The sequence below is a fragment of the Phyllosticta citriasiana genome, assembly GCF_038021145.1.
Source record: "Phyllosticta citriasiana strain CBS 120426 chromosome Unknown IWZ02scaffold_23, whole genome shotgun sequence".
In the NCBI taxonomy this organism is placed as follows: domain Eukaryota; kingdom Fungi; phylum Ascomycota; class Dothideomycetes; order Botryosphaeriales; family Phyllostictaceae; genus Phyllosticta; species Phyllosticta citriasiana.
The window spans coordinates 122431-145261 of record NW_027117300.1 but is presented as its reverse complement, the minus strand read 5'-3'; the positions used below and the strand labels follow the sequence as shown (position 1 = coordinate 145261).

The window sequence follows — 22831 nt, the reverse complement described above, 5'->3', positions numbered from 1 at the left end:
GATGGCGCGTGTCTTCTCGAATAATGACGGATACGATGAATGGGTGTGGATCTACAGACTGCACTCACTGATTGCCTGTCATTTCTGAGAAGCTCGAGCGATTTTGCTTGCTAGCGAAGAGGTGGTAGTTCTGTGGTTTGCTAGAATCTAGCTAATTGGATCCACATCACCCATAAGATATAATCCGGTGCTGTGTTTGCTACATGTAAGTTCGACGTCGTGCAGAGGCTTGCCCTAGTGGGCATTTTGGTGGCTGCATGGGTGGCGGCGCGCGGCATCCTCCCGCCGTCCCTTTGTGAGGCGTCACCCTAAAGTCGACGCCACGACGACACGGCGCCGTCGTCGTATTCTTTGTTGTTTGTTCCCTGGCTCGCTTTTCCCCAACCGAATACGCAAACGGCCGAATATTAAGTCTTCCCCAGCGTTCTGCGTTCTGTCCCCACGCCGAGGGGTTTTCTACCCATCGGATGTACCTAGCTGGGTACCTAGGGTTCGATGCACGTGGCTAGATACCCAGGAGTGACTATCTACCTACTTCTTGCCTAAGTACATGCAACCCAAGCGACAGAGGGCTAGACAAGACGGCGGTAACTTGCTGAGAGATCGATGTAGGTTTTTGGTTATGTGGTAGATGAGGTGAGTTACATTTGACCCGACTCTGACCTCGTCCATTCATGATCCATGCCTCAAATCTTCGCCATTTTCTGATCGGACGCTCAGGTCAGCAAGCCACATACCCATCGTTCGCCGGCGCATCTTTTCAATCACCAGGTCCTCTCTCTTTTCTCTTGTCCAATTAATCCTTCCGTCCTTCTCGCAATCGCGCTGCGCTGGCCACCATATCAACTCCCCAACGCCAGCGCGGCTGCAAAACAAAATGCCTTCGGATCCCTCGCAGCCCGGCACGAGATCTACACAAGGTGAACCGGCGCCCAAAAGACGTCGCCTCGAGCCCCAAAGCGTCGAAACACCCGCGTCTGAAGCGCGGCGCTTGCGCCGTGGCATTGCGAGCTTGCAGCGCAGCGTCAGTCCGCCTGCGCGACGGTCGGCGACAGAGGCGCGTGAACCTGAAAGAATTGAAAGCACACCCACTCCCTCTGCCGATGGTGGAAGCGCAACAGAGTCAGCTCAAGCTATCCCGTCGCCTTTCCAACTTACGCGCATACGTGACTTGCCTGCGTCCGCCAATGTCGATACCGTGGGCATTGAAGATGTGCTGCGCGATCCGCTCATCACTGAGACGTGGGTGTTTAACTACATGTTTGATGTGGACTGGCTCATGTACGAAGGCTTCTCAGGGCTGTCGTTGGCACTCAAAGGAAAGAGGGCTGATACTGGCTACATGTAGGAACTGCCTGGACCCAGACACGCGGGCTCTCACGCAAGTCAAAGTCGTTCACGGCAACTGGAAACGCGAGGATCCGCAGAGGATGAGGATGGAGGCAAGTCACACTAATCCCCCGGTTGCTCGACCTCTGCATCATGCAGACAATCATTTTTGGCCATATCTAACACAATACACAGGCGTGGGCGCAGCAGTACCCCAACCTCGAAGTCATAAAGGCCTACATGCCCGAGCCCTTTGGCACGCACCACTCCAAAATGCTGATCCACTTCCGCGCCGACGACGCGGCGCAAGTCATCATCCACACGGCCAACATGATCCCGCAGGACTGGGCCAACATGACGCAGGCAGTCTGGCGCTCGCCGCTGCTACCTCTGCTCCCAGAATCAACCGAGGATGCCTCGCCGTACAGGCAAACCCATCCCATTGGATCTGGCATGCGCTTTGGCTCGGATCTCCGCGCCTATCTGGAGGCGTATGGCGCGAGGCTGCGTCCGCTGGCGACGAGAATCGCGCGCCACGATTTCGACAGCGTGCGCGCTGCGCTCGTGGCTAGCGTGCCAGGCCGCGTGAAGCTGAACGAGTGCGATCCTGCGCGCAAGACGGCATGGGGATGGGTTGGACTGCGCGAAGTGCTCGCCGCACGGCCTGCCGCCAGCAGCGGCGACTACGCACGAGATGACGTCGCAGAGTCAACGTCAGAGAAAGACGGTGGAGGCAGAGGAGGAGAAGGGATGGTCGTCGCGCAAATCTCGTCCATTGCCAGCCTCGGCGCGGCGGACAGGTGGCTGCAGTTCTTCCACCAAGTGCTCGCCACACCTTCCTCCTCCTCCTCCCTTTCTAATGCCCCCTCTACTCTCCTCAGTCTCTCAGGTCCTAAGCCCCCGCTCCGCATCATCTTCCCCACGCCCGCCGACGTCCGCCGGTCCCTCGACGGCTACGCCTCCGGCGGCTCCATCCACACCAAAACGCAAGCCAACGCCGCGCAGCGCCGGCAGGCGGAGTCTCTGCGGCCAAATCTGTGTCGCTGGGATGCTGGAGTCGTTGCTGCCGAGCGCGACGCACGGCGCGGCACGGCGGCGCCGCATGTCAAGACGTACGTCCGCTTTTCGGGGAGGGTGGAGGGGGGCAGCGCTGGGGTTGAGGGGGTGGGAAATGTCAGCGTCGATTGGGCGCTGCTCACGTCGGCGAATCTGTCGACGCAGGCGTGGGGCGCGTTGGCTAGTGATGGCAAATCTGGCGGCGGGAAGAAAAAGAAGACGAACGAGGGCAAAAGTCACAGAGGTGATCAGGAGGATGGAAATGCTGCCAACAACAGAGACGTCCGCATCTGCAGTTGGGAAATGGGCGTGTGTGTGTGGCCAGCCCTTTTCTCGCCCTCGCCCTCGACTTCTGCAATCAGCAACAACAAAAACAAAAACAAAAACAACAAGACTACCGCAGTCGCGGTCATGCTTCCCGTCTTTGGCAGCGATCAGCCCCTCGCACGACCGCAGAGCGAGACGGAAAAGAAAGACCCAGGCCAATTCGACATTAACGTCGGATTGCGTCTCCCGTACTCGCTGCCGCTGAAGCGGTATGCGGGCGGCGACGACATGTGGTGTGCCACTGCAACGTACGAAGAGCCGGATCGCTGGGGTAAGGTGTGGGGGGAGGGGGGGGTTTCTGATCGAGAAGGAGGAAAGAGGGAGGGAGGGAGGGAGGGGGGAGTTGATGCTTGCTAGAGATGGAAAGTGTTGATGGGTCGAAGTGTCTGCTTGAGATGGCTTGTTGCTAAATGGCCGACGGACGGATGGACGGATGGACATGATATGACGTGACGCGATACGAGACGAAGCACGGAGGGAGGGAGGGAGGGAGGGAGAGAGAGAGAGAGAGAGAGAGAGATTTCTCCCTTTCTTTCGTTCTTCATGTAGGCAGGGAGCAAGGTAGCTGCGTGCACCAGCAAAAAACACAACAACAACAACAACAACAACAACAACAGAACCGTATCCGATTCGTCACTCTCCCATCTTTCCATTCCGCATTTCTACTTTCTGTGCGTGGTACGTGGAGCGTGGAGCGTGGAATGTGGTGCGTGGACCCATGTTGTGCAGCGACTGCCCAAGCGCCTCTCTGTCTGTCTGTCTGTCTGTCTGCCTGTCTGCCTGTCTGCCTGTCTATCTGCTAGCGGATAGAACAAAGATAAATGTGCAAGACAGATTGATTGATTGAAACGCGGCCCAACGACATGGGCCTTAGACAGTCAATGAACGAACCAAACATAGCAAAGAGGCAGCAGAAACGAAATAAGAAACGGAAAAGAAAAAGGTGAAGCGAAGCGAAGCGAAGGAATGCGTGTTTTGATCTGGCTGCCTCGACTTGCGCTAATCGAAGAGAATGACGAGGAGAGAAGAGAAGAGAAGAGAAGGGTAGTCAATCAATCAATCAATCAATCAATCAAATCCTCCTCAATCTCAATAATCCGAAAAAATTTGTTGACCATTCTTTGAAACGCAGTCTCAGTCTGTCTCAATACCAGCAGCACTCGCTCGGAATAGCGAGCTTCAATCACAACAGCAGAATCTCGAGCATCCAAGAATAAAGAAAAAAAAAAAGAAAAAATTTATCATCATCATCCTACTATCCCATCCCACCTCTTGTCACCATCTAAACAATCGTATACCCCCCATCGACAACCATGGGATGCCCAGTGACCCATCGCGCATCGTTGCTGGCGAGGAAGACGGCGACGCGGGCGACGTCTTCGGCGCAGCCCATGCCGCCGAGCGGGTGGGCGGCGTCGACGGCGGCCTGGGCGGGGCCGGCGTCTTGGTGGTTGAGCGTCATGGGTGTGTTGAGGACTTTTTGATTTTTGATTTTTTTTGAATGTGAGTTTTGCTTGGTGAACATTTGGGGGAGCGAAATTGGAGGGGGTTGTTTGTTTGTGGGTGGGTGGGTGGATGTTTGATGAGTGGTGCGCGGACGGACGGACGGACGGAAGAATGGGCATGTTGATGAGGATAGGAGTGTTTGGTGTATGTGTATGGATGGGGGGGGGGGGGGCGATGTGAGAGGGCGCGAGAGCCTCGTGGACAGGGGTGGGTTGCTTGCCCCAGGAGGATGTCCGCCTCGACCCACGTTGGGTAGGGGTGGCAGGGGGACAAAGTGAAAGGGGAAACCCGGGGTCACCGGGGTCGGGCATCAAATCAGAGCTGAGGTGGGATGGGATGCTACTTACAGCCGGGACACAGCGCATTGCAGTGGATGCGGTCTTTGGCGTAGTCGAGGGCAATCTGTTTGGTCAGCTGGACGACGGCGCCTTTGGAAGCGCAGTAGGCGGCTGCATGCGATGCGGCCGGAGCAAGTAGGCCTTTGTGTCAGTCGTGTTGTTTTGTTTCATTCGGCTTACCTCGCCTACGACTAGACGATGATGTGACTTGTTGGTGTGCCCGGATTGGGAAACTGACAGACTACCGCAGACAAAAGGTGTAATGGATGGTTACTCACGCGTCCCATAATAAGCTACCAAGCCTTGGATGCTCGCGGTGTTGACAATGAAGCCCCGGTCCGGGGCCTCGTGGGCGTCGGGAGCCGCCAACGGCTGCTGCTTGAGCATCTGGGCAATGGCGTACTTGCAGCCCAGGAAGACGCCCTTGGTGTTGATTGCCAACGTCTTGTCCCAGTCGGCTTCGGTCGTCTCGTGGCAGCGCATGACGCGTTCGTGGGAGCTCTCGACGCTGATGCCGGCATTGTTGACCAGCACGTCGAGCCGGCCAAAGTGGTCGACGGCGCGGGCCACGGCGGCTTCGACGTCGGCTGCCTTGGTGAAGTCGGCCTGCACGTAGATGGCCTCGCTGCGTGGGTGGCGCTCGCGCAGCAGGTCGTGGGTCTGCATGCCGGCGGCGCGCTGGTCAAAGTGGAGGGCTTTGCCCGTGGCTTGATTAAGCGTGGCATCGCGGGGGTTTGGAAACAGATCAACGCAGGCGACGCGGGCGCCCTCGGCGGCATAGGCAAGGGCAATGGCGCGGCCGAGGCCGGAGGATGCGCCGGTGATGAGGGCGGCCTTGTTCTGGAGTCGGTTGGAGGTCATGATGGCAGAAAAAGTAGTGGTGGGAATGGATGGGCGGTAGTCGCGATTAGCAGCGGATATGGCGCAAATTTACGTTTACGGTTAAAAGATGGGTGCGCATGGTGCCAACGGGAGGGTGGGCGTCTGGAATGGACGAGGAATTCAATTCTCACGACGTCTATACAGAAGCAAAGGGATTGTATCAGCGGCCTTGGAGGCGTCCTGCCATGTTTGAAGTGGTTTCGGATGCGAGGGACGGCCCTTGGTTTCGGCCATTGGCCAAGTTGTCTGCCAAAAATGGTGTGCGCTGTCTGTCTGTTCTTCCTGCTCCCATCACATCACAACGCATTTCAGGGGCCGGCGACAGATGCAGCAGCAGCCAACCAAGGACCAAGGATGTGGCGCAATGCGGGCGTGGTGATTGCGAGCTCGCCGTGGAATTCATCAATCACGGCTACGGCACAGATTTCATGCATCCCAAGCAGCGCCGGGCGATGAAGATCAGAAGTGGGTCGGCCGGGCAGAGGACAGGCTCGGTTGAGATATGGCACGAGAGGCTGCGAGTGGGCTAAGGAAAAGGGGGTATTATCGCGTTGGCGGATAGGGGAAATACAACAGCAAATGGAGCCAAGACGGCACAGCGGAACACAGTCATTAAAGAGCCACGAGGTATACGAGAGAGAGCGGGACGTGCAGGTGGAGCGGAACAGAACGTGAAGTCGACGCCGAAGAGTTGCGTCATTGGCGACCTGGTGGACCTAAGGTAGGCGGAGGAGAATTTTGGCCTGGCGGTGAGGCGACAACATGGACAACATGGACAACATGGACAACATGGACAACATGGTCAACATGGTCAACATGGTCAACATGGCCAACATGGTCAACATGGTCGTGTTGTGGGTTGGCCACGGGCAGCGAGAGAGAAGAAATCGACGTTCAGCATTCAGGGCGGGCGGGAATGGCGTTGATGGAATTGCCCGTCAGCCAAATCCAGTGCCCACCTCAGTCAGTTCCGGGTCCAAGTTCAGGTCCAAGTTCAGGTCCAAGTTCGGGTTCAGGGCAGACGCCGCCGCCAAGAAGACGCCAAGCGCACAAGGGCCACCTGCATGGCCTGTGACGCCCTCCCCGGTCACTTCAATTGTGGTGGTACCTTGTCCTCTCTCTCTCTCTCTCTCTCTCTCTCGCTCTCTCATCTCATCTCATCTCATCTCGTCTCGTCTCGTCTCGTCTCGTCTTGTCTTGTCTTTACCGTCTCCGTCCATCGCTGCCTTCTTAACCTCTGAGCCTTTCTTTTGTTCCTCCTCAACACTCCTCCTGCCTACTTTACCCCCGTTGCGTCCTGCTGCTTCGTCGCTCCTCCATCTGCTCGTCAGGACGGACCATCGGCCTCTCCTCTCACTGATTGGCCTCCGCCGGGCCCGCGCCGCTCCTTGACCACTACACTCCTCCACTCCCGCTGCTGGACTGCCAACACCACCCGACACAACATCTTCACCAAATATCACTCCCTCCTCGCTGGATGAGGCCTCTACCTAGCCATGGGCAATGAGAAGAATGTCAAATGGGTCGAGGTACTTTGCTTCCTCCACCTTCCGCGACAACCAAAACTGACAACCTACCTCAGGGCCTGCGCGGAATCGCCTCCTTCAGCGTCATCATAACCCACCTCTGCCGCGCATGGTACTTTGAAGCCTTCCTCGCCGCCGATGTCGAGGGCGCACCTCCGCGACTGCTCCAGATGCCATTTTTCCGCGTACTGCCGCAAGGTCGCATCGGTGTCACCATCTTCGGATTCCTGACCGGATTCGTCTGCGCCCTGAAACCTCTACGACTCGCTCGCGGCGGACAGTATGACGACGCCCTCTCCTCCATTGCAAAGTCGGCCTTTCGCCGCCTGCCGAGGCTCATCCTTCCCTCCACCATAGCCATGGCAATCGCCTGGTTCCTGGCGCAAATCGGCGCCTTCGACGTCGCCCACCGCACCGACCAGGTCTGGATCAGAGAAGCCAGCCCGCGTCCCGCAGAGTCCATCTGGGGCGCCATATACGATCTCTGGGAAGCTTTCCGCTCCGTCTGGACCAATGGCTTCATGCCCTACGACGACCATCAGTGGGCAATGCTGCCTCTGCTCAAGGAATCGATGCTGGCCTACGTCGGGCTGAGCGCAACCATTTTCCTCAAGTACAAGTACCGCCTCATTGCATACGTCCTCATGTTTTGCTACTTTTTCCAAGACAGCCATGAGCTAGTCGGTGAGTCTAGCAGCCTGGCTCGCTAAACGCATCTAACGCGGACAGAAACCTTTTACCAACAACTCTACTTTGCCATGATCCTCTGCGACTTTTCTCTCCATCCCGCCGGCCAGGCCTTCATGTCAAAACACAGGACCCCGCTCAACATCATGGCCCCGTTCCTCGTTGTCCTGGGCCTCTACTTTGCCTCGTACCCCGTCGATGGCCCTGAATGGCTCACCTGGTCTCGCCAGCTCCTCGAGTTCTCCCACTTCCTCTTCCCAGAAGGCAGCGATGTGCCGCGCCGCTACACCGCTCTAGGCCTCGACATTGTCATCCTCGGCCTGTTCCTCTCCTCGGGCGCCAAGGACATCCTCAGCAACAAGTATTTCATGTGGTTGGGCAAGAACAGCTTCGCCGTGTACCTGACTCATGGTACCCTGCTCCGCACCATTCTTGTTTGGATGCTCTACGGCATTTCCGGCGAGCCGTTTGAAGAGGTACGCAACGAGGAAGGGGAAATCATCGGCAACTGGCTTCCGGGCCCCGGCACCTTGACCTTTGCGATTGCCATTCCCATCTGGCTGGCCATTGTCTACACCGTGGCTCACCTGTGGACCACGTTCGTCGACAGCTACTGCGCCAAGTTGACGCAGCGCCTGGAGAAGAAGGTCTTTGAAGATGGCGAAGAAAAGGGCCTGCCGCTCGTCTGACTAGACGGACAAGGCAGAGCTGTCCCGAACTCTGGACACCGCGGAGGACACTCTAGTGCACGCGACGTCATGTTTGACTCGCACGGCCCACGCACAACCGTTCCTCTTCCCAACTAGACGACCTGAATCCCTCGAGCGACACCATGGACCTAATCACTTTTGCATACGTCTGGAGTTTTGAGGCGTTTCGCTGCGGAACTTTCCGGCCTGGTGTTTTTAACAACCCGCATTGCATGGATTCAGCGAGCGAGCATCCCCGGCTGCAAGAGGAACAGCGTGGGGCGTTTGTACTTTTTTGTTTTAATTTTTCCCAGCACCAAGCGAAAAACAGAGCCTGACGATGCCGAAAATCCAAGGTACCCGACATTAGGCATGCCAATCCTTTGGCTGCTCTTGATCCCTCACTCCACGCGGGAGTTGGCAGGCTATAGCACAAACGGGATGCGGAAACGCGGCACACAGCGGCACAGCCATCGAGAGCATAAAAGCAAAAAAAAAAAAAAAAAAAAAAAAAAAATCTAAGCAAGCCAAAGGCCTGGTTCCGACTTGGTCTTGCACGACGCATCAATCCTCGGGAAATCACTGAACGGCGTGCGACGAGATCGGCCAAGATTGCAGCGGGACAGGCCGTTTTGGCTTTGTGCTTGATTGAGAGGATTTTTTCTTTTTGCTTTTCATCTGCCTTTCGCTTACCCTGGCTAAGATTGCCAACTAGGCCGGCTGGCTCTGCATCCTTAGTCATCCTACGGGCGACAACGGACGACACAACAAACAGCCAGCCTTATCCGCCGCCTTGGTCAGATGTTGTAGCTTGGTAGCTGTAAGCGAGCTACTGTTGCGAGGCGCCATGACGCGCTGTCCTGGCTTGCTGCAATTATTCGACCAGCGCCACACCACACCGCGTCGACCGACCGCCCTTTTCTTGAATCTTTTTTGGTTGGGGGGGGTTTTTTTTTTTCGCGCCAGCAAGACAGAGCCGGGTGATGCGATGCAGCAATCAACATCCACTGCTGCACGCGCATAACCACGCGCCTCCGCCGCCGCGTCGTACACTTGAAACACGCAAGACCTGGTATCCTGGCCTTGGCGGGCTTGCTTTACTAGCGACACAAAATGGATAGGAGCGAAGTAGCACCGTGGCGCAAAGCGCGCGCGCGTTTTCTGCTAGTGTTTGGACTCGTCATCGTCATGATTATTGTTTTCGTCGGGACGTCTTTGTCTTCTTCTTGTTCTTTTTTTTCTCTCTCTCTTTTCTTTCGCTTGGTGTCAGTGTCGGTGTTCTACTTGCCTTGTGAATACAGTCAGTCAGTCGTCGAGCGCCGAAGAGATACCCCCCATCACCCACCCCCCACCCGACACAGCCGCACGTGTATTTGTACATATCGATTGGATAGGAGAGATGGATACCTTTGCCGAAGTGAAAAGAAGTAAACAAGGAAGGAGGAAAGGCAGAACAACAACATGAAAGAACATATTACACACACGCAACTTGCCTAACTACCTACCTACCTTACCTGTCTACGCTGCTGCCATGTTGGCTGTATCGTCGTCCTCCACGTCGTTTCTCTTTGACATGCGCATCATCATCATCATCATTATTATTATCATCATGATGGCGACGTCGAAACAAAAAGGTACACAGCGCTGTGTATCTCTGCTATCAAGAAACAATGAGAGGCGTAGCGTAGGCTTGCGTGGGTTTGTGGCACAGCGAGCGAGGGAGCGGGAGTGGCAGGGGGGGGGGTGGGTTTAGCGGCGGCAGCGGAGCTAGCACCGGGTTATTAGGTTGTGTTGGGTTGGGCCTGGGGTAGGCTGGGGGCTTAGGGCTGAAGAGCGCAGGGCAGATCAGATCAGGGCAGGGCTGATGCTGACGGATTACGGATCACGGATCACGGATCATGGAAGATTGGGTTAGGTAGGTGGGTATGTGTGGAGGAAGAAAGGAAGAAAGAAAGAAAGAAGGAAAGGGAGTGAAGATGGCATCTACCTACCTTGGGTACCTCGGGTACCTTGGGTAGGTAGTCTTTTACCATTAATATTAAAGTAAGGAAATAAGTAAGTACCCTAAAGCATAGGAATAAGATATATGTACCTAGGTATGCATCATTCCCTCTCCTACCTCTCTCTCCCTCCCTGCCTACATATCTGTCTTTCCTTTCCTTTCCTGTCTCTTTTCCTTCTACATGGGTATGTATGTGGCTTACCTAGGTGAAGGAAACGTGCCGTGATTCCTTCCTTCTCCTGCCTTCTCCACACCTTACCCCACATATAAACGAATAGACGGACGGATTGACGGACTAGTGGACGAATAAGCAGACATATGTGCACGCATGCCCGCATGCATGCATGTATGCATGCATGCATACATACATGTGCGCATGTAAGGCGGGCGGCTGTGGCACGCGGAACGGCTACGGGAGAGAAAGCTACAGCGAGCAGTAGCAGCGTGTCTTACACCAGCTTAGCGCGCTGACGTGCCTATCTGCCTGTCTGCCTGTCTGTCTGTCTGTCTGACTATCTGCCCATCTATCTGCCTTTCTTAGATGGAAAGTATTTAAGTGCCCGTGATTGTCGGAGGAGGAGAAATGTACGGTAGGTATAGGTACCTATATAGGTACTAAGCTGATAAGTAAGTCAGCCTAGCCTGTCTGCGGCTGCGACTGCGGCTGCGCTGCGCTGTGCTGTGATGTGCTGTGCGGGATTACATACTGAAGGAGATTTGAGTGGGGGAGACGCACACGCTTTTGATTGTGCTTTGCTTTGCTTTGCTTTACTTTGTGCACGCACGCCCGAGGCGGTTCTAGAAATGTTGGGTGGACCACATCTATCTGTCTGTCTGTCTATCTCTGTCTGTTGGCTGGCTGATACCCATCTCCATCTTGGCTCTCCCTTGGCTGCCGGTACATACGTAAGTTGTGGGGCGTGTGTGTTGTGTGGAGTGGCACATGTGCGGTACCGGTACGACACAACCGCCTTCAGTCACTCTGTCTGGTTCATGCATTTTTCTTGGCTTTCCGTGTCTGTCTTGTACATGCACTACTTGGCGTTGGCGCAGGCAGTCGAGAGCGAGCGAGCGACCTACCTAGGCCGCAGATCGTGGCGATGACGTATGTTGGTTGTCATCGAAGGATTGGAAGGGTGGAGACTGGAAGGCGTATGTATGTACGTAGGCGGGGAGGGAGCGAGACCAAGGGGTGCTTGGTTGGGGGCTTTTTCCTTCTTTTGGCCCCCCGAGTGCTTCCGGGGCTAGGGTAAGCGGATACAGGGGCTCCTATCAGATCTCGTGGGGTGCGGGAGTGACTAGGAAGTCATCGGTATCGCCTGCTGTTGTCGGCGAGGGTTGGTTGGGTAAGTGATCGCGTGCGTGCAGGAATGGAGTGACGAGACCAAGAAAAGGAGAAAAAGAGACAAAATTGATGCAAGACCAAATGATTGGATGAGAGAAGAAATCGACGGGCAATTAGTTCCGTCATGACAATACTTTTCTCCTACCTAGCTCTTCACACCACTACATACATGTAGCGATTGCTTCCCGTTGCTCACCCACATTGACTGGAATGCGGCGGGTGGTGCACCTCAGCCTTGCGGCAGCCACACGTACCCGCCCGCCGCCGGCGTCGACGATTTCAGCCCCAGTGATCTATCTAATCAACCGCGCGCGTGGTTGCTAGTGGTGGCTGAAGTGGCACCGAAGGGGGCGCACGCATTGCATGGACGAGGAAGCCATCGGAACTACGACAGAACCAGGCCCTTGGTGTAACGGCTCGAGCTGCGGATTGCCGTGTGGGTAGTTGGCTGAGCGAGTGAGTGAGGGAGCGTGGTGATTGGTCGATTTGATGATTGAATTTAGCCGTCTGCCTGATGTTGATGCTGTTATGCTGCTGCTGCTGCTGCTATTGCTGAGGTGTGTGTTGTTACAGAGGGCGTCTCTGAGGTGCCTCGTCGAGCGCGGTCCGTGTTGGTCTGCGTTGCTGATGCTCGGCCGAGCAAAAGACGTGTTTGACGCGCTGTGCTGCTTCTGCTGCTGCTGCTGCGGCGGCGGCGGCGGCGGCAGTTTTTCGTTCAGCTCGCTACATCGTCGTCGTCATCAACATCATCTCATGCATGACTTGTCGTGGCTTGAAGCAACTAGGCGCGGAGCTGAAGACAACCTACATGTAAGTCTGGTGGATGAAAATGGTGGCTGGCGGAGATTCAGACACGGATGCGGAGGCGGAGACGGAGCGGCAGCGGAGAGGCCAGCCCCGCTGCCAAGGGCGGATCGATCCTCTCCCCTTCCTTGGCGTCCGCCCACCCCGAAGCGTCTGGGATTGATCATGCGTGGAGATGAGGCATCGCAAGATAGATGACAACCTCAAAGTTTGTGTTTTTTGAGACGCCCATTTTATCCGTCGAACACCTTGGACACCTCTGTCCACGTGATTTATTGACGCCATCGGTTTCGGCGGTTTCATCAAGCCACCATTCCATTGAAGACAAGACGTTGACACTTTTTGTCCGTCTCGCCTGTTCCAATGCCAGACTCACCGCCCGCCATCGAGACCCTGCAAACTCAAACTCATCGGATCGGCCAGCAGGCATCCAGAAAGGGTTGAACCCGTCTCGAGGTGCAAAGCCCGAGCCACCCCGCAGCGCAGCCGGAGGGGGGGAAGCTCTTCAAGCTGCTGCCCCACCTGAAGCCGTCGTCGTGCCGCGGCTGTGTCCGCCAAAGAGCGAGCACCTCGTGAGGAGAAGCTCGCCCACTCGGATCTCCATCTCGAAGGGTTGGACGGATGACGGAAGCTTAGATGGATTGACTGCTTGATTGATTGATTGACCGACATTGGCTGAGTGCGAGAGATCCGAACGCTGCCTGCCTGTTGCTGCGTCGTCGTTGATAGCTATAACCCCCCCCCTCCGTCGTCACGACCCACTTTCCGCTGTTACCCACATCACGACACCACGACACCACGATTCCAGTCACATCCGAGAACTGAAAAAACCTATTCAAGCTCATTTGAATAACCAAGAAGAATCACACACTCCCAGCAGCACCAAACCTACCAGCACCATGGCGCCCGTCACCGTCAGCGTCCTCTACCCTACCGCCCCAGACGCAACCTTCAACCTCGAATACTACCTCCAAACGCACATGCCGCTGGTGCAGGAGCACTTTGGACTGCACGGCCTGATTGGCTACCGCGTGCAAAAGTATATCTCTCTTCCTCTCACTCCAAAAAAAAAAAAAAAAAAAAAAAAAAAAAAAAAAAAAACCATCCCTCTCTCCCCATTCTCCGTCTCCAACCATCCAAACTCCTCCTAATCCACCTCCTTGCGACGAACAGACTCGTCTCGACTGCCACCGGCGATGCCTCGCCCTACAGCATCATGTGCCTGCTCGAGTTCCCGGACCGTGCCGCCTGGGACAACGCCTTGACGCAGGCTGCTGGCCCCGTCATGGCCGATGTTCCAAACTTTTCGAACAAGGCGCCGACGTTTTTGATTGGTGAGGGCGTTGGCGGGAATGTTGCTGTGGCCAAGATTTAGGCGGTGGTGATGTTTGTAAGTAATGGGTCAAAGTGGTGGGGGATAGGAAGGGGCCAAGGGGCAGGGGGAGAGGGGAGAGACATCAGATTGTGTTGGTCACGACGGTACGGTTGTTTTTGCAGCTGTTCGAAAGCAACGAATTTCTGATGTCGTGCGCAATTCTATGATGTTTGTAATGCCCGCCTGCCTGGATATCTTTGCCGCATCAGTGCTCAACGCCGCCAATGCTCTGACCGTGCCAATCATCATATGCAAAGGCCCAACAACCAGTCTCTTTCCAACGCTCCAGCCAACTATCCCTTCTTAAATCTGCCGACACCACCTCTCCATGACCCTATCAATCCCCGGCACACTCGGCGCAATCTCCTCCATGGCAACATCGCACCTCACCATGGCCGTGTCGCCGACGCCGCCACCCCTCGCCGCCGCCCCGCCGCCCACGACGTTGGCGACGACGGGAATCAACAGCTCCCACTGGACCAGGCGCTCCCACTCGGCCCGCGCCACCTCGCGGCCCCAAACCTTGATGCCGCTGGCCAGCGCGCCGCCCGCCGCCGACGCAATTTTGGCCGACGACGCCAGCGCCGCGTACTCGGCGTACGCCATGTTGAAGTTGCACGTGTCCGTGTCGTGGATGACGTCGAGGCGCGCGGCCGCGATGAGCAGCGCCAGTTGCAGGTCCGAGAGAGAGGGGAGCAGCGCCAGTTTGGAGTCTGGCGCATGCAGGAGTAGCTTGTTGGTTAGGGTGGCGTTGGGGGCAAAGTGTGTTGGCCGCAAGGGAAATGTCGTTGGCCTCAGGGCCGCGGTGGGCAGGTAGAAGGTGGAGAGGGCCGAGGGGACAGACTTGTTGAGGTGATAATGCGGGAGCAGCTGTGAAGTGAGAAAGTTGGGAGTGGAGAATAGTGTCTGGCGCCTGTCAGTTGGTTCTCTTGCAATAGAGAGGGCAGATTTACCTCGATTGACTCGTTCCAGCGGCTGGAAATCGCCGCGTTGGATGTCTCGAGCTCCCCAGCATCAATCGTCAAGGCCGCCTTGCAAATCTCCTGGAAGGACGTGAAGCTCTTGGCCAACGACAGGTGGACATAGCGGTGGCTAAACCTGCTTTTGACGCGCTTCTCCAAATTTTCAGAAACCCCGATCCTCGTAGTGAGACCGAGGACAGCAATGGGAGCTTTCCTCGACTGAGCAATGTCAAACAGGTTGTATAGAAGTGTCTGCCTGGGATGCGATGCAAACAAGTCAAACTCGTCCATGACGAAGACGACAGCCTTTGCAATCTCGTTGGACTCCTCGCCTGCCAATTCAGACGGATGTGAAAGTAGAGCGAGCAACGTGGCCAGCGTGTCGGCGTAGTTCTTGCCCATGCTGTCGTCCTCAATGTCCATCTCCTTGCCCAGCTGCCTCCAGATTTCGCGCAGCGCAAGCTTGTCGTCGGTGTGGACGAAGCCGCTCAACCGAATGACGTGAAAGTCTTGTCTCTGCTCTTTGGAAATCTCTGCCAGCACCTTGTTTACCAGTGCTGTTTTGCCGCTCCCTCGCGCACCAATGACGAGCATCGAGTTGCCCTCGCCGGCGTTGATGGTTTGCTCCACCAACGAATGCACTTTCTTGTATTCTTCCTCAAGGCCGACCAATGGGATGGACTGTCTTCCTGAAACTTTGTCCAAAACAAGGCACTTCAAGGCCGTCAAATCATCCAAAGAGGGCGATTCCCCCGAATCACGAGCGGGAGGCTTTGTTACTGAACTCTTTCTTTTCGGAGTGGTTGACAGCCCATTGATTCGTGGTGTGGTAGCAACTACTTCCTCGTCCGACTCTTCAACAAGCCCAAGAAGAGTGGACTCTTTTCTTAATGAACCTCTTCTCGTGGATGCTGTCTTCGTCGGGCTCGGCTTCGCCTTGGGCGTTTGCTTCTTTGGCGTACCCTTGGGGCTTGTGAGGGGCCCGTCCAGTTCATCTGAAGATCCCAAGCTGACGCCATTGGTGTGAGGTTCTTCCTTGGTTGAGCGTGTAGACCTGGCCGAAACATCGCCTTTCGAAGGAGGCCTTTGTGCTTTGGAGCTCGGCGTTCCCTTGGCCGATTTCTGCGCTGAAGACCTTTGCATGCCACGTTGTCTGCCTCCAAACGGCGCTTCTTCATGTTGCTCTGGAAAAGCCTCTTCAGACTCTAAATGTCCAGGCTCGCCGTTCACTGGTTGAGGTTGTGTCTTGGATGGAGTCTCTTGACCAATCTCTCCGGTATTCTCACCCAAATTGTCACCATTTGGAGAGCTATGCGATTCTTTGGTCTTGGCGCGACTTGTCCTGGTTCGCGCTCGGGAGGAAATGGGAGTCTTTTTCGAAGCAGAGCTTTTTGCTTCGCTCAGCAGTTGTTGAGTAGGAGATCCTCCCAATGCACCATCAATGTCGTCATAGATATCGGGATCATTCAAATGCCTGCCGGATCTCCTCCTATCCCTGGGCGTCGAGGCGCCTGTTGGTCCACTGTCTTCCCTCTCTTCCTCCCTCGACAGCAATCGACTGCGCCTTGTCGGTCGCTTCAATTTTCCGGCACCCGGGGTGCTGGTCATCGGAGAGACGCCATTTGTGGCAGGAGGACGGTCCTCTTCGGGTGGGCTGAGCTTTCTGCGCTTCGAGGATCGCGAGTTGACCATTGTCGCGTCGACCGGCGACGGGAACATGAGCGGCGGGGTTTCGAGAAGAGCAGATTCGGGATTTATGATATCATCTTTCCAGATACCTTGAAATCGGGGCAGTGGGCTTGTTCGAAGGAAACTGTCGCTCCAAGGTGTGTGTTTTGAACGCGGTTGTGGTGAAAGCTTTCGAGGCGACACAGCTCCGCGGCAGATCTGCAACCCCCGAATCCCTGCCTTCCTCCACGTGAGAACGCGCGACCGCGACTTGACTGCCTTTCTTACCACTTTTCACCTTGCTCGATCCATCATTCCCTCATCTGTCCAGCGGTCAGCATCATAAGAGAATACGATGCAGATCAAGTCCATGCGACACGCAAACGTTGCCACCAACTGGGATCACTAGCTTAAAAGCTACATCATCCGAGCCGACGCCCCGTCCATCTCCAACACCACGACATGTTCCGATCATGGTGAGGCTTCAAGCTGCAAGTCTCACCAACAGAACCGTAACCCCGAGGAAGCGTAAGCGCAAGGAAAAGCAAGATTCGACCACAGACGAACAGGCGCAAGCAGAGGAAACCGATGCACCCGGCGCCGCTTCCAGCTCTGCTTCGACGACAGTCCCCACAAAGACGGACGATGGTGGCAAGAAACCGCGACGCTCCAAAAAGAGCGATGGAAATGCGTCGAATCCCAATTTCCGAAATGAGTCCTCGAGCTTTGTCGAATCAACGATACCATGGCCGGAGCACTTCACGAAGCTGCAACAAGTCTATCGCGCCTTGAACCTCGTCTACACCTTTTGCTGCACGCGCAAGCAGTTTGCCACAACGTTCGAAAACATAAAGAGCACGGTTGAAGGACACATCAAGCGGGAGCTGCTCATCGATGATGTTGCGCAGATTCAGGCTTTGGTTCCACGTGCAATCAACTTTGGCTACGTCGATGAAGCGATGCTGCAAGTAAATCTGATGGGATCGGAAGACAACATGGTTGGACGCAGGGCGAATGAGTTTCGAATCGAGGATCCGTCGGAGAGAGAAAAGGCAGAGGGCCGAGAGGTGCTGCTGTTTGAGTTTGTGGATGGCGACATGAAGCGGCAAGTCCAGAGCAAAAAGACTGGCGAGCCGACAAAAGTTACCAGGACCCTCAGGGGAGAGGACTTGAAGATGCCCGTCTTCAGTCAAAAGCAGATGATGAATTGGATTGAGAAAAGAAACACAAAGTTCAAGTCGGCCGTCAATCAGTTCCTCAACGACTGCGCGGAGCAAGAAGTCGATCCGGTTTCCAAGCTCCTGGATGAATATGTCTCCTATCTCCCCATACCATCCAAGAGCCGAAGTACAACTCCAGGCCCTAGTGACAAATCAAAGCTACCATCGATCATCCCATCGGAGCGCAGGTCAATCCCAGAGATTGTGGCGGAAATCAAATCATTGGAGTGGTACACGAACCAAATTGTGCCGGACGGCCACCGTGTCTTCGATCCCCAGCCTCCAATCTATGGAGACTTGAAATTTGAACTTTCTCAAAACTTGGTGAACGCCATGTACAACACTCGAAGCATTACTCAGTTGTACGCACACCAAGCTGAAGCTATCAACAATTTGCACGATGGCCACAACGTCATTGTGTCCACTTCGACTTCTTCTGGAAAGTCCCTCATCTATCAAATCCCGGTCCTGCACGAATTGGAACAGCAACCAGACACTCGAGCCATGTACATATTCCCTACGAAGGCGCTGGCTCAGGATCAGCGCCGAAGCCTCAAAGAGATGCTCCGGTACATTCCCGGACTACAAGACGTCCTTGTAGAGACCTTTGACGGCGACACGGCCTTTGCGGATCGAAACTACATTCGTGACGCTGCCCGCATCATCTTTACCAACCCCGATATGCTGCATATCACGATCCTTCCCCAAGAAGAGGCCTGGAGGACGTTCTTGAAGAACTTGAAATACGTCATGGTAGATGAGCTTCACGTCTACAACGGCCTGTTTGGATCACACGTCGCCTTCATCATGAGAAGACTTCGAAGAATATGCGCCGCAGTGGGCAATCGGCACGTCAAGTTCATTTCCTGCTCAGCCACAGTTTCCAACCCTGAAGAGCACATGAAGACAATATTTGGGGTGGACCAGGTCAAGCTCACCGACTTTGACGGGTCACCATCTGGACGGAAAGAATTCTTGTGCTGGAACACGCCTTTCAAAGATCCAGGAGATCCAACCTCTGGTCGGGGAGATACTTTTGCAGAGGCGGCAAAGCTGTTTTGCCAACTCATTTTGAGAGGTGTGAGAATCATTGCTTTTTGCCGGGTCAGAAAACAATGCGAGGCCTTGATCAGCTCAGTCAAGACGGAGCTCAACAAGCTGGAAAAAGCAGAAGTCATGAACAGAGTCATGGCATACCGCGGAGGATACACGCCTCAAGATAGACGGCAGATTGAAAAGGAAATGTTCGACGGGAAGCTCGTCGGAGTCGTCGCGACGAATGCTCTCGAGCTTGGAGTGGACATTGGATCCCTAGACGCGGTCCTCACTGTCGGCTTTCCGTACACCATTGCCAACCTGCGGCAGCAGAGCGGCCGTGCCGGACGCCGGAACAAGGACTCATTGTCAGTGTTGGTGGGCGATAGCTTTCCAACTGACCAGTATTTTATGCAGAACCCAGACGAAATATTCACCAAGCCAAACGCCGAGCTCCAGGTCGACCTCGACAACATGCTGTGTCTTGAGGGACATGTGCAATGCGCCGCGTACGAAATGCCAATCCGTCCGGAAGAAGACGAGTTGTATTTTGGGCCGCGCCTCGCCAGCATCGCCGCCGAACGGCTACGCAAAGATCCCCTTGGCTTCTACCATACCAACGAGCGCTTCCTCCCACGGCCATCTCAGCACGTCACGATCCGCGACACGGAGGAGGAGCACTTCGCCATTATCGACACAACCAACAACCGCAACGTGGTCCTTGAAGACCTCGAAGCCTCGCGCGCCTTCTTCACCATCTACGAAGGCGGCATCTTCCTACACCAGGGCAACACGTACCTGGTCAAGGAATTCTCGCAAGAGCAAATGATCGCCAAGGTCGAGCACGTCAAGGTCGACTGGACGACGCAGCAGCGCGACTACACGGACGTAGACCCAATCGAGACGGAGGCGATACGGCGCATTCCGGGTTCGCCTTCGCGCGCCTTCTACGGACCCATCCGCATCAAGCAAGTCGTGTTCGGCTTCTTCAAGGTGGACAAGCGGCGACGCGTCCTCGACGCCGTGTCGGTGGACAACCCGCCCATCGTGCTGCACTCGCGAGGCATGTGGCTTGATGTGCCCAAACGAGCCCTCGAGATCCTCAAGGCGCGGCGGCTCAACGTGGCGGCGGGCATCCACGCCGCCGAGCACGCGGTGCTGTCGCTCATGCCCAACTTCGTCATCTCGCTCCCCGACGATGTGCGCACCGAGTGCAAGAACGCGCTCAAGGAGTTTGCGGCGCGCGAGAGCTCGCGCAAGCGCCCGGCGCGCCTCACCTTTTACGACGCCAAGGGCGGCAGCACGGGCGCCGGCATCAGCACAAAGGCGTTTGATTTTGTGGATTTGCTGCTGCGTCAGGCGGCCGAGCGGCTGGCTGCGTGCCATTGTGCCGAGGGCTGTCTTGAGTGCTGCTGCAGCGAGCGCTGCAAGGAGGCTAATGCTGTCATGAGCAAGGCGGGTGCCGAGGTCATTCTGAGATGTCTGCTCAATTGGGATATTGATGTTGAGGCGTTGCCCATGGGGCCTGAGGAGGGCGCGCCCATGGGCATTGAGACGGTCGTGCCGGCGACTGAGGTGCGGCCTGCGAGGGGGAAGAGGGTCGAGGTGGTTGAGGTTAAGAGGGAGGACGGTGGCAAGGAGAGGGTTGTGGTGGAGACTACGGTTGGCGAGAACGAGGGACAAGAGGATGATGGAGATGAGCCGATTGTCATCAAGGATGAGTCGGATGATTGACCTGTTTGTGTTTACCTGTCTTGTATTTTTGAAGGTCTTGTGGAGTCCGGTGTCGTCCATGTGTGGCACTTCCACTTCAATAGAATTACGTTGATCCTATGCCTGCATGTCGGCAATGTAGATGTTTCGAAGATGCTCGTACCCCCAGAGAACTCATGTCCACCATCCAACCTCGAAGTGTTGAGAGGTTTTTTGGTTCTGAATGATGGGACTTGTTCGGTTGCCCTCTTTGAGGATCGCTAATGAGCTCCAGTCCATCTCTAAGTACGAAGAAAATTCCAAAGTACCCGGAATGCCACACACAGGAGGCTGTCAAGCTCCCTTATGCTGTGCCGCCATGGATGCCTCCCGACTTCTATGGACAGACATGGACTTTTCAATCACCCCAACTCGCCACTTCAAAACACCACGCCACACCCATTCTCTCAACGTACCTACGCCGTCTCCCTCAAAACCCTCTCCGTCATCTCCACACTCAACCCCAAATAGTTCCCCGGATCACACAGCCTCTCCACCTCGTCCCTGTCCAACCCAACGCGTCCATCCTCGACCAACACATCCGCCAACGGCCTCCCCTCCTCCCTCGCCTTGACACATAACTCATACACCAAATCCCTTGCAACCTGCCGTCCCAACCTCTCCGCCACGCCCATCATGACCGCCTCACTGACGACGCCACCCGCCGTGATCCGCAGATTCCGCGCCATCGCCTCCGGCCGCGCCTCCAAACCGGCCAACACGTCCTTGGTATGCCGCAGCGCTGCACACGCCAGACAGCACAGCTGCGGCAGCACGATCCATTCGACCTCCCAGGGGCCCCGTGCTGCGCTCGTGGTCGGCGACGACGGCGCCGGCCAGTGCGGCCGCCAGCTGCCGCGCCGTCGCCGCGCACCCAACCGCGTACGCGCTGCCGATGGGGTTGCGCTTCTGCGGCATTGGTGCTGCTGGCGCCGCGGTTCGGGTAGGTAGGGCCCGCGCGGCTCGCGCGCCTCGTCGACTTCGGTCTGCATGAGGAGGGATGGACAGGTCGGTGCCGAATTTGGCGCACGTGCTGCTGAGCAGCGCGAGGAAGGATCCGCTTTCGCTGATGTTGTCGCGCTCCGTGTGCCAGGCGATTTGCGGCGGGCGCAGCGAGAGGGCGGATGCGAGGCGCGTCTGGCAGGGGAGCGCGAGGCTGCGCGGCAGTGTTGCCAGTGTGCCGGCTGCGCCTCTGAATTCGAGGAGGAGGACCCGGTCGTGGAGGGATGAGAGACGCTCGCGGTGTCGTGCGAATGTCGACAGCAGCCGCGCCAGCTTGAAGCCGAGAGTCTGCGGGACGGCTTGCTGTAGGTTGGAGCGCGCGGCCATGGGCGAGTGTTTGTGGTCCTCGGCCAGTCTTATCAAGTGGCTGATGATGTTCTCGAGGGACCTTAAGACGAGCGCGAATGTGTCGCGCAGCTGGAGCGATGTTGCCGTGTCCGTCACGTTCTGAGTGATCATTATGACGGAATGAGGCGACGGTGGTGATTCAGGGAGCGTACCTGTGTTGTAGCGCCCCAGTGCGCCCACTCGCCCAAGTTCTTGCCTGGCGCCGACGCGTTGGTCATGGCCACGAGCTGCTTCACAACGGGCAGAACAGGATACCCAATGCGCTCCGTCTGCGTGCGCAGCTCATCCCAGGAGTAGAGATCCAGGTGGCAGTGTGCCTGGATTGCAGAGGCCGCTTCCGCTGGGATCTAAGCTGAATGAGCCATTGCATCTAGAGGAATTCAAGGGTGGACATGCGATTCCTAATTCTGCCTGCACTTTGGCGAGTTTGGCTTCAAATTCGAGGTAGTAGGTTGTCCGCCGCCTGTCGGACCATATGGCGGCGCATTCAGGGGTTGAGAGAATGTTGCCAAAGATGACGGAGTCGGTCATGGAAGTCATGCTGGAGAAATTTCCCTGTTGGAGAGAAACTTGAAACTTGAAAATTTGCAGCTGTAGGAAAACAAAATGATCTGTTGGTCGACGAATCTCCGAATGATTCCTGGGCACCCTTTGGTCAATTGGTCGGCTAGGCCTAGGTTGAGAGCGATTGGGAAGGTATAACGGCTCTTCAGACAACAGTTCAAGCACAAGAAGCAGCCTGATTCAGACTTCCTAAACACCAGGATCCAGGTCTTCGATGAGCTGCCGTGTTTCGTTCGTTGATCGAGCAAAAGGGATTGAGGTCGTCGAGTGCGGGGAAGCTTGGTGATAGTACAGGTCCTAGCAAGGAGATGAATGACGCAACGGCCTCCGTGAACATGAACTCGACGGCAGCCTCACATCTGCAGTTACAACAATGGCATCATCTTGACTCTCATGAACACAATGCTAGACACT

The 22831-nt window shown here is 55.9% G+C and overlaps 9 protein-coding genes across 9 annotated transcripts; 5 read left to right on the top strand and 4 right to left on the bottom strand.

Moving 5' to 3' along the window:
• Positions 1-326: 326 nt before the first annotated feature.
• On the top strand, positions 327-3122 carry IWZ02DRAFT_503396 (putative tyrosyl-DNA phosphodiesterase; the record flags this gene model as incomplete). Its single annotated transcript, XM_066770335.1, has 5 exons — positions 327-636; positions 721-1281; positions 1349-1463; positions 1525-2983; positions 3070-3122. The coding sequence occupies exons 1-5, from the start codon at positions 632-634 to the stop codon at positions 3120-3122; spliced, it is 2193 nt and encodes a 730-aa protein (XP_066617625.1). The 5' UTR covers positions 327-631.
• Positions 3123-3684: 562 nt separating this feature from the next.
• IWZ02DRAFT_465913 (uncharacterized protein) lies at positions 3685-5689 on the bottom strand. Its single transcript, XM_066768478.1, has 3 exons — positions 4835-5689; positions 4566-4667; positions 3685-4188 (listed from the first exon to the last, which is right to left on the bottom strand). The coding sequence occupies exons 1-3, from the start codon at positions 5415-5417 to the stop codon at positions 3995-3997; spliced, it is 879 nt and encodes a 292-aa protein (XP_066617624.1). The 5' UTR covers positions 5418-5689; the 3' UTR covers positions 3685-3994.
• A 1118-nt stretch (positions 5690-6807) lies between these two features.
• Positions 6808-8374, top strand: IWZ02DRAFT_158431 (acyltransferase 3). Its single transcript, XM_066762035.1, has 3 exons — positions 6808-6967; positions 7021-7648; positions 7694-8374. Exons 1-3 carry the CDS (start codon positions 6935-6937, stop codon positions 8338-8340), a joined length of 1308 nt encoding a protein of 435 aa, XP_066617623.1. The 5' UTR covers positions 6808-6934; the 3' UTR covers positions 8341-8374.
• A 2491-nt stretch (positions 8375-10865) lies between these two features.
• IWZ02DRAFT_158435 (uncharacterized protein) lies at positions 10866-11547 on the top strand. Its single transcript, XM_066762036.1, has one exon. It carries the CDS (start codon positions 11027-11029, stop codon positions 11444-11446), a length of 420 nt encoding a protein of 139 aa, XP_066617622.1. The 5' UTR covers positions 10866-11026; the 3' UTR covers positions 11447-11547.
• Positions 11548-11910: 363 nt separating this feature from the next.
• IWZ02DRAFT_158417 (uncharacterized protein) lies at positions 11911-12958 on the bottom strand. The gene is made up of 2 exons (XM_066762034.1): positions 12496-12958; positions 11911-12410 (listed from the first exon to the last, which is right to left on the bottom strand). Exons 1-2 carry the CDS (start codon positions 12792-12794, stop codon positions 12008-12010), a joined length of 702 nt encoding a protein of 233 aa, XP_066617621.1. The 5' UTR covers positions 12795-12958; the 3' UTR covers positions 11911-12007.
• Positions 12959-13097: 139 nt separating this feature from the next.
• IWZ02DRAFT_465905 (uncharacterized protein) lies at positions 13098-13990 on the top strand. The gene is made up of 2 exons (XM_066768477.1): positions 13098-13530; positions 13665-13990. Exons 1-2 carry the CDS (start codon positions 13391-13393, stop codon positions 13864-13866), a joined length of 342 nt encoding a protein of 113 aa, XP_066617620.1. The 5' UTR covers positions 13098-13390; the 3' UTR covers positions 13867-13990.
• On the bottom strand, positions 13991-16679 carry IWZ02DRAFT_485995 (origin recognition complex subunit 4 C-terminus-domain-containing protein). Its single transcript, XM_066769237.1, has 2 exons — positions 14820-16679; positions 13991-14772 (listed from the first exon to the last, which is right to left on the bottom strand). Exons 1-2 carry the CDS (start codon positions 16545-16547, stop codon positions 14170-14172), a joined length of 2331 nt encoding a protein of 776 aa, XP_066617619.1. The 5' UTR covers positions 16548-16679; the 3' UTR covers positions 13991-14169.
• Positions 16659-20664, top strand: IWZ02DRAFT_503392 (uncharacterized protein). The gene has a single exon (XM_066770334.1). The coding sequence runs from the start codon at positions 16970-16972 to the stop codon at positions 20483-20485; it is 3516 nt and encodes a 1171-aa protein (XP_066617618.1). The 5' UTR covers positions 16659-16969; the 3' UTR covers positions 20486-20664.
• On the bottom strand, positions 20665-22804 carry IWZ02DRAFT_477954 (beta carboxy-cis-cis-muconate lactonizing enzyme, cyloisomerase, CLME2). The gene is made up of 4 exons (XM_066769060.1): positions 22250-22804; positions 22006-22200; positions 21329-21952; positions 20665-21291 (listed from the first exon to the last, which is right to left on the bottom strand). The coding sequence occupies exons 1-4, from the start codon at positions 22391-22393 to the stop codon at positions 20920-20922; spliced, it is 1335 nt and encodes a 444-aa protein (XP_066617617.1). The 5' UTR covers positions 22394-22804; the 3' UTR covers positions 20665-20919.
• Positions 22805-22831: the final 27 nt, after the last annotated feature.

Bases quoted from the DNA above. Each gene is read 5' to 3' on its own strand.
- IWZ02DRAFT_465913 (XM_066768478.1), bottom strand. From the start codon at position 5,417: ATGACCTCCAACCGACTCCAGAACAAGGCCGCCCTCATCACCGGCGCA. The intron at 4,668-4,834 runs GTGAGTAACCAT...CATCGCATGCAG, and splicing joins GGTAGCTTATTATGGGACGC to CCGCCTACTGCGCTTCCAAA. The intron at 4,189-4,565 runs GTAAGTAGCATC...AAAATCAAAAAG, and splicing joins CAATGCGCTGTGTCCCGGCT to TCCTCAACACACCCATGACG.
- IWZ02DRAFT_158431 (XM_066762035.1), top strand. From the start codon at position 6,935: ATGGGCAATGAGAAGAATGTCAAATGGGTCGAG. The intron at 6,968-7,020 runs GTACTTTGCTTC...AACCTACCTCAG, and splicing joins AGAATGTCAAATGGGTCGAG to GGCCTGCGCGGAATCGCCTC. The intron at 7,649-7,693 runs GTGAGTCTAGCA...TAACGCGGACAG, and splicing joins AGACAGCCATGAGCTAGTCG to AAACCTTTTACCAACAACTC.
- IWZ02DRAFT_158435 (XM_066762036.1), top strand. From the start codon at position 11,027: ATGTGCTGTGCGGGATTACATACTGAAGGAGATTTGAGTGGGGGAGAC.
- IWZ02DRAFT_158417 (XM_066762034.1), bottom strand. From the start codon at position 12,794: ATGAAACCGCCGAAACCGATGGCGTCAATAAATCACGTGGACAGAGGT. The intron at 12,411-12,495 runs GTAGGTTGTCTT...ACGACGATGTAG, and splicing joins TTCATCCACCAGACTTACAT to CGAGCTGAACGAAAAACTGC.
- IWZ02DRAFT_465905 (XM_066768477.1), top strand. From the start codon at position 13,391: ATGGCGCCCGTCACCGTCAGCGTCCTCTACCCTACCGCCCCAGACGCA. The intron at 13,531-13,664 runs GTATATCTCTCT...TGCGACGAACAG, and splicing joins ATTGGCTACCGCGTGCAAAA to ACTCGTCTCGACTGCCACCG.
- IWZ02DRAFT_485995 (XM_066769237.1), bottom strand. From the start codon at position 16,547: ATGTTCCCGTCGCCGGTCGACGCGACAATGGTCAACTCGCGATCCTCG. The intron at 14,773-14,819 runs GTAAATCTGCCC...GACAGGCGCCAG, and splicing joins GCTGGAACGAGTCAATCGAG to ACACTATTCTCCACTCCCAA.
- IWZ02DRAFT_503392 (XM_066770334.1), top strand. From the start codon at position 16,970: ATGGTGAGGCTTCAAGCTGCAAGTCTCACCAACAGAACCGTAACCCCG.
- IWZ02DRAFT_477954 (XM_066769060.1), bottom strand. From the start codon at position 22,393: ATGACTTCCATGACCGACTCCGTCATCTTTGGCAACATTCTCTCAACC. The intron at 22,201-22,249 runs GCATGTCCACCC...CATTCAGCTTAG, and splicing joins TGCAGGCAGAATTAGGAATC to ATCCCAGCGGAAGCGGCCTC. The intron at 21,292-21,328 runs GTCGCCGACCAC...GGCCCCTGGGAG, and splicing joins CCGCACTGGCCGGCGCCGTC to GTCGAATGGATCGTGCTGCC.